At 37.7% G+C, this 7,998-nt stretch overlaps 1 protein-coding gene across 1 annotated transcript in view; it reads right to left on the bottom strand.

Moving 5' to 3' along the window:
• Window positions 1–7,998, bottom strand: part of Zbtb1 (zinc finger and BTB domain containing 1) — a 27,677-nt gene continuing 19,679 nt past the window's right edge. Inside the window, exon 3 of the mRNA XM_008852126.3 lies at window positions 1–1,873. Coding sequence (XP_008850348.1) covers window positions 1,837–1,873 — 37 coding nt within the window. The 3' untranslated portion in view covers window positions 1–1,836. The remainder of the gene's footprint in view (window positions 1,874–7,998) is intronic.

Genomic DNA, 7,998 nt, shown 5'->3' with positions numbered 1-7,998 from the left:
CACTTGTCTAGACTTTTCCTCTTAAAGCAGTTTTATATGTATTTGGAACATTTTGTCTGAGTGTCTTATGTAGCCCAGGCTGGCTTTGAATTCACTATGTAGCCAAGGCTGGCCTTGAACTGTTGATCCTCTTGCTTCCACCTCCCAAGTAGTGGAATTAAAAGCTTGTACCACTGTGCCTGGCTTCGACATTTGAACTCCTTGGTGGATTTCTCTTCTCTCTTTTCTGCCCTATCCTTGTCATCCCATTAAAATGGACTTTCTGCTTTTTTTTCAGTTAGTCTAGTTGTTAGAATATTCAATTTACTGTCCCACCTTAAATTTAGGGTTTTCAAGTGACTTATTAAGACAGATTTCTTTGTATAACTTCTAAGATATTTGAAAACCCGGCATAAAAACAAAGTAAGCATTTAAACATTCTGATATTGCACAAAAAACAAAGTAGTAATAAGAAATTAGATATACAGTTAACCAAAAGTAAAAATCAAAAAACAAGTATATTCACAACAAGGAAATAATATAAGATTAACATGGTTAAGAAGTGTATGTGTAATGAAGTGTTTGTAGCCATAGCCAGATTAAAACCTCACTAAACAATTTCTTCAGTTTTATTTCATTTAGTACTTAATTTCACTTTGAAATCTGAAGCTGAGAAACATGGTACTATACATTAGTTCTGAGAGTAAGCATTTAACTGAAATTTATTATATATTATTAAGTTGTATTACTAAGCTCAGAAGGAAATAACATGATTTGTAAAAATCTACCACTATTGGAATGCTACTCTGTTCGAGACTTCTAAAAAGAAACTTCACTTATATTCATAAGCAAGTATGTGACTGTTTATACAGTGATACTGCTCATTACAGTAATAACTAGATTATTTTGGCCTTGGAGTTCCTTTTCCTGTGCCCATGTGTGTGTGTGTGCATGCGTGTGTGCATGCATGAGGATGTCAATGCTCAGGTATTGTTCTCTGGTGCTCCCTGCATCGTTTTTGAGACAGGGTCTCTTACTGGCATGGAGCTCCCCAAGTAGGCTAGGCTGGCTGGCCAGCAAGCCCCAGGGTTCTGGCACCCAGTTGTTTTTTAAAATATGGATTCTGGGGATCAAACCCAGGTCCCCTTTTTGCAAGACAAGTACTTTACCAATGAGCTATCTCCAGTTTCGTTTTGTTAAGATAGGGTCTTAACTCTGTAGCTCTGGCTGACCTTGAACTCACTATGTAGACCAGGCTGGCCTTGAACTCAGAGACCTACCTGCCTCTGCATCTGAATGCTAGGATTAAAGGCATGTGCTACCATGCCCAGTTTGTACCCCTTCATTTTACTTACACTGTACAGATATTTTTAGTGTAATTCTTTTAAATTGCCTAACTACATTTCATAATATATAAGCTATAATTCTAGTTATTTTAAGTTTAGAATTATATGTGTTTATGGAAATGTGTAATTATCTCTCTTCATATTTACAACAGTAGCCTACCAAGCCTTTTATTTTAGAAGGGAGACTTGAAGATAAATGGCATGTGGAGTTTCAGTTTACCATAGCTTTAATCATTGATGTCATATGAATTTTACAGTTAACTTTTCTTTAGCAGATTTTCCATGAATACTATAAGAGTCACCATGAATCAGTTTTGTTACAACAAAGTGATTCCAAAGTGATCTTTATTGAGTTTTCTTGGATCTTTGCAACTGGAACTTTTGGGGTTGATGAAGTTTGTCAGGCAGACAGAAAAGATGGTGGCACTTCAGATCTGATATTCCTGGGTCTGCACTTAGATTATCTGCTGAAGATTGACTCTTCCCCATGGCCTCTCCAAATGCACATCTGTCACTTCTCCAGAAGTCTAGAAGGCCCTATTTCACCACTGCCACACAGAAAAAGACAAAACTCAAGAAAAATAATATTACAAGTCGACTGCTCTACAAGATACAACATCATTCTTGGGTCAGAACAGTTCAGCTTTTGGCACCAGCACAGTTAAAGAATAGAGAATAGGAACAAGAGAATAGCTCCTACAACAGAAATGGACTTACTTCTCAAATGGGACTCACTGTAACTTCCAAGTATGGAGTATTAATACAATTTTTTCAAATAAAGAGTACCTTTTATATTTTTTGTATGGTCTAAGCAAGAATGATTGGGCACATAAATATAGGAAGAGATATGACATCAGACAAATATGAGGTTTTCCTTCAAATAAAATAGCTTTATAGTGTTTGCTAATGGCAGATATCTGGCTGAAATATAGATGTGATAAATTTCAAAGCTCATGTTTTCAGTCTTTAGTCATCACACTAACACTGCTTTCTTCAGATGTTAGGTGTTGTATACTCCGAAAATGAAAGTCAAGGATGTACAGTGGAGGGGAGTGGGTAGCGGGGGATTCCTGGGTTAGCTTTTCTAACCTGCCCTAGTGATTTCAGGGTAGTTATATTTTTACAGCAATGCTTTGCCCTAATAATAATATTAATTTTTTAAAAAGTCTCTTAAAATGTTTTTCTCATATCTGGGAATATAAGCATTGGAAAGAAAAGGTGACTTTTATAATCTGGGTGCTTAGATTTTGTTTAATCAAAGGTGGAACTACAGCTGCTCATAGTGATGCATGCCTGCGATACCAGTACTTGGGAGGTAATGGTAGGAGGATGAAGAGCTGAAGGCAAGGCTCAGCTAAACACTGAGTTCAAAGCCAGCCTGGGCTACATGAGACCTGTCTCAAACCAAAACAAGACTGCTTTTTCAACTGGTTTAAGCAGAATAAAAACAGTATTTTCTTAAAATAAGGCTTAAGTGGGGCTTATAGGCTGTATACTTAACTCTAGTCCTTTCTCAAATAGGTAATTACATGGTACTATGCTTATTTTTGTACATCAAATTATTAACATTCCTGGTTCTGAAATGATGTGTCATTTTCCTTAGGCCCTAGCCTTTCCTATGACTTCACACTAAGCAGTGATGATTTGTACATTAACACATTCAAAGGAAACCAATATTGAACTGTAATCTTCACAACACCTTTTAGTTCTAAGGGCTTTCTGCCCCCTATGGATCTGTGTGGGCTAATTTGCCTCGATTTCGCTCTCCTGAATATATGGAAATAAGATTTAAACAATGCTAAATTCAACTATGTGTGTGCATATAAATGTTAGTAGAAACTGGTTCAAATTAGTATGAATTTACAAACTGTTATTGTCATTTGGTTAGTTTATACTTACCAGTTGTCAATGACAGATACATTACAACCCCCTTTTTGCCTTTGCCAAAATATAAACATACAAAGAGCTAAATTTTATCTGGTTTTATTGAGACTATACCATGTTTACCAAGCAAGATGTCCTTTTGAGTTTGAGAGAAAGCAGCAAACAGTGGGCCACTTAAATGATTATATGGGCACTGTTCACAGCTCTCCATTTCATTCTTTCCACTTGAAAAATATTTGACATATGGTAGCCAAATTATTACAGTAGTAGGGTTAGCATAAGAGCCTCGAGTCTGTTTTATAGGCATTAAATAATAGATATAAAGGTCCAAGTCATATTGGGAAAGATTGTTTCCCTGAAAACACTAAACAATTATTGTTTTAGGTGCTGCCAGATTAGGATAGTTAGGAAGCTGTCATTTCCTGAAGTTATCTTTTACTTCTTTGAATAAGACTGAATGAATAAGATTGTCTTTGAAGAGCTTACCTAGATATTTTCATAAACTGAATTACACATTGTTAGACTAACCAAACTTTTTGTTTTTTTGGTTTGTTTTTTTGAGACAGGGTCTCCCTCTAGCCCCAGCTGACCTGGAACTCACTATGTAGACCAGTCTGGCCTTGAACTCACTGAGATTTGTCCACCTCTGCCTCTCAAGTGCTGGGATTAAAGGCGTACCCCAACACGTCTGGACCAACCTTTATTTTTAAGGAAACAGATTCCTTTATTAATAAAGCAACTACAATATTGTAATGGGGGGATTTGTTTATCACCAAAGGAAATGCATTTCTTATCCACATCATTTATTAAGACAGAAGAGGAAACTGGTCATTCTGTCATCCTACTTTTGGGAGGAGGGGCATGACATTTGCTTTCAAATAATCTGATTTCTTCAACTCGGTCTTTTAACCAACGCAAGGAAATACACTGGTGAGATAAATTAAAACAAAGGACAGAAACAGAAGAAAAGGGAAGCCACAGACATAGAAATGTGGAATTTAATTCAAGCTAATTTTCAATTGACTATTGGCCTCCAAAATGACTGACAATCCCAATAAATATTTTAAGTTTAAATGAAGCAAAGTCAAAACATTCCTCAGCATTTCATTTATGTCTAAAACATTCTGAATGACCCAATCAGTTTTGTTTTCCACTCTCGTATTTTTGCCTCAGAATGTTTTATTAGGCACCAGTCACCTTACCAGTCAATACAGATGAACAAGAACACAGCTTCACAGGACCTTTATCACACTTGTCCTATACTGAAAAGGAACATCTTTGTAGGGGGAGCGTGTATCTTTGTGATTGAGTACAAGAATGTAGACTAAGTCAGAGATCTAGGTTTACATTCCAAGTCTAATATATAGTTTCTGTGTGATTTAGGAAAAATATTTAGTCTCTCTGAACCTAAGTCCTCCATCTGGAAAGTTACTATACTTACCTGAAAGGAGATAAAGATTAATTAAAATTACATGTGCAAAACATCTGAGTATAGAATGCTAATTAAATAGATGCCGGGATTACTGAGAGCCCTAGATGAGTGGATTATGGGTTTCCTATGGTCACTTCCTAGCACCCCACCCATTCTATCACACCCAGTTTACTGAACCTCAGCCATCAAGGATTCTGAGGGAAGGATTCTACAAAGATGCTCCCCTTGAGCTTTCTGCTGCTTTTCAATCCTAGTCCTTAATGTTAGGGTGCCTTCAGAGAACTGGTATTTAGCACTGGGAAGCATTTATTATACAGGAAAAGAGGATGGTGAACAAAGTTGAGGAACTGACCAAAACAGATAAATGGGGGGAGGGGACCTTTAACTTGTATTTTTTGATTTAGCAGCTTTTGACAAGGTCTCATGTAGCTGGCCTTGAACTTGCTATGTAGCCAAGGCTAGCTTTGAACTTCTGGTTCTCCAGCTTCAACTTCCAAAATGCTAGCATTACAAGTATGTGCCACCATATCCAGTCCTTAATTTTTTTAGGATATCCCTGTAGCCCCAGCAGGCCTAGAACTTGTTTTGTAGACCAGGCTGCCTCTGTCTCTAGAGGTTGGGATTAAAGGTGTGCCACCACACCTGGCTTCTGGCTCTTAAATCTTAACTAAGGCTAAAGCCCAATTCAAACTAGGTACATCAAATTTCTTGTCAGTTATGTACATATACATATTCAGGTCTTTTGATACTGGCTTAGCTTTTTGTTAATAACAGGCTTTAAGCTTAACTATTACAACTATCACACTGGTTTTTTGGAAGGTTTTTCAGAGACCTATTAATGGAACTTTCTTACTGATACAGAGGAATGAGTATTACTTAACCAGTGAGAAACTTGTCAACCAATACTATCAACCAGCTCTCTTTAAAATATAAAAGGGCCTATCCTTGGCATGTTAATAACCACTATCCCATTGGACATTCCACAATTAGAGCTGAATTTGCCTAACCAAATGATGTGAACTCATCTCACCTATTAGTTCCATGTATTAGTTTAAATTCAATTTTTGCATCTTGCTCCTATTTTTGTCTTAAACTGCAGCAAAAGTTTTTCGGGGCCTACTGTTCTTCCTTTTAATGTTCTCATTATTAGCATTTTTCACTTGAGACAGGGTTTCACCATGTAAACCACCAGGGTATGCTTGAATTCCCTCAACCTCCTGAGTGTGAGGATTACAAGCATAAACCACCACACTCTTCTAAATTTTTAAAAAATTATTTTATGTGTATGCATGTATTGCCTGCATGTAGGTAAGTGCACTGGTGTTGTGCAATGCCTGCGGAGGACAGAAGAGACTTTCAGATTCCCTGGAACTGGAGTTAGGACAGTTGTTAGCTGCCATGTGGGTGCTGGGATTCGAACCAGGGTCTTCTGCAAGAACCACCAGTGTTCTTAACCACTGAGCCATCTCTCCAGCCCTCATCTAAATTCTTTTAAGATTCCCCCCTGGAATACAAATTTTCACTCATAGTCAAACTGTTAATTACTTTGTAGTAATTAAACATTTGCCACAAAGCAAGTTACTCATGTGGGTCATTCCTCTGAATAGTTTCACTTTAAAGATTGGGGAAATGGGGCTGGAGAGATGGCTCAGCAGTTAAAAGCACTGACTGCTCTGGCAGAGGACCTGGATTTGATTCCCAGTACCCACATGGCAATTATGAACAGCCCTTAACTCCAGTTCCAGGGGAATCCAACACCCTCTTCTGACCTCTGCAGCATTGCATGACACAGGTGCACTCATATACATGCAGGCAACACACTCATATACATAAAATTAGTATTTTTTTTTTAATTTGGGAAATTAGCTGGGCATGGTGGTGTAATTCTAGCACTCTTGCTGTTTGGAATAAAAGTGAAGACCTGGTACATAGCTCAGGGGTAGAGCTTGCCTAGCAGGTCAAGGCTCTCCTCAAGGATTTGACCTGGAACACCAGAGGGGGAAAAAAAAATCCAATTTGTTTAAGAAATTCCAAGATAGGTTGTACCTAGGATAAAGGACCCTTCAAAATAAAATGGTGACACTCTTACAAGACAGGGACAACATTCTACTCTTAGTTTTCTTTTTCTCCAGATTTAAAATCTGGGGCCTAAATTCATGACTTATAAAGGTAAATTCCAGTCTTGATTCATTGTCTTCACAGCCCAAGAGAACAGCAGCAAAGGAGGCAGAACTTTCCAGCCCTAGCCCAGGGAGGGAAGGAGAGGAAACAGGTGGAATAAGATGGTGGATTCTCTTTATTCTCCCTAATTTAAAAGCTAAGTAAGCCTTGTTACCTGAACTCTGCCTTGTTAAAGAAATATACATCCCACTTGGAGAAGTCTGTGCTACCCTGTAGCTAATTCCTGATCAAAAACATGTATACAGTGTATTATGAAATGGGGAGGAAACATCAGGAAGTGTGGCTTTGTGGAACTATCAATGTCACAGTCATGTAAAATTAAGAGATTTATACATTTGCTTGCTGTTAGCATGTGTCAAAACACTGTATTGAATCTCTTTTCTTAATGAAATGGGGGATTTTTTTCTTCAAAGCAATATTTGGAAAATGCCTTTCTTTAATGGTTGGAAAGCCATTGCAACAGAAATTTTGATAGGGAAAAGTGATCCCACAGAAACTTATGTCCCCTAGATATTATATAGTTTGGTAGCATCACTTGAGTTTGCCCTCTCTTTACACTACTTTGATGGTGCCTAACATCTGCTTATTCAAGTTCTTAGCAGTAATCTACATATACATCCTATACTTCATTTTCAGTTGAATTTCAGACTTAAGTACATGTTAAAACTATTGTATCTAAAACTAAGATGAATACGTTTCCAACTTTCTCTGTTAACTGTGTGGCCTTGAATAAAATTCCCAATTTCTCATTTAGTTTTCTGTGCCTCTTCTCGTTTTAATTCTGTCCTGGCTCCCGTGCCATTTCTGTCCTCGCTAACATTTCAACACATCCCCAACAAATCTCTGCACTCATGTGCACTCTGATACCTTCAACTAAATCTGTACTAGCCAACATGTCTCTCATTTCTCTTGGGAGCTTGTCCTTTTATGCAAATAGCATACAAAAATATGATTTGTATATTTTAAAAAATATGTGAACAAAAAGAGCAGTTTTTAAAATTACTGTTCATCATTCTTTTAAATATAGGAGTTAAAGCTGGGCATGGTGGTGCATGCCTCCCAGCACTTGGGAGGCAGAGGCAGGCAGATCTCTGTGTGTTCAAGGCCAGCCTGGTCTACATAGTGAGTTCCAGGACAGCTGGAGCTACAGGGAGACCCTGTCTCAAAAAGACAAAA

Source organism: Nannospalax galili, unplaced genomic scaffold (genome assembly GCF_000622305.1).
Source record: "Nannospalax galili isolate Female #2095 unplaced genomic scaffold, S.galili_v1.0 scaffold285, whole genome shotgun sequence".
Classification (NCBI taxonomy): domain Eukaryota; kingdom Metazoa; phylum Chordata; class Mammalia; order Rodentia; family Spalacidae; genus Nannospalax; species Nannospalax galili.
The sequence above is the reverse complement of the archived record's forward strand: the minus strand, read 5'-3'. Positions and strand labels throughout refer to the sequence as shown.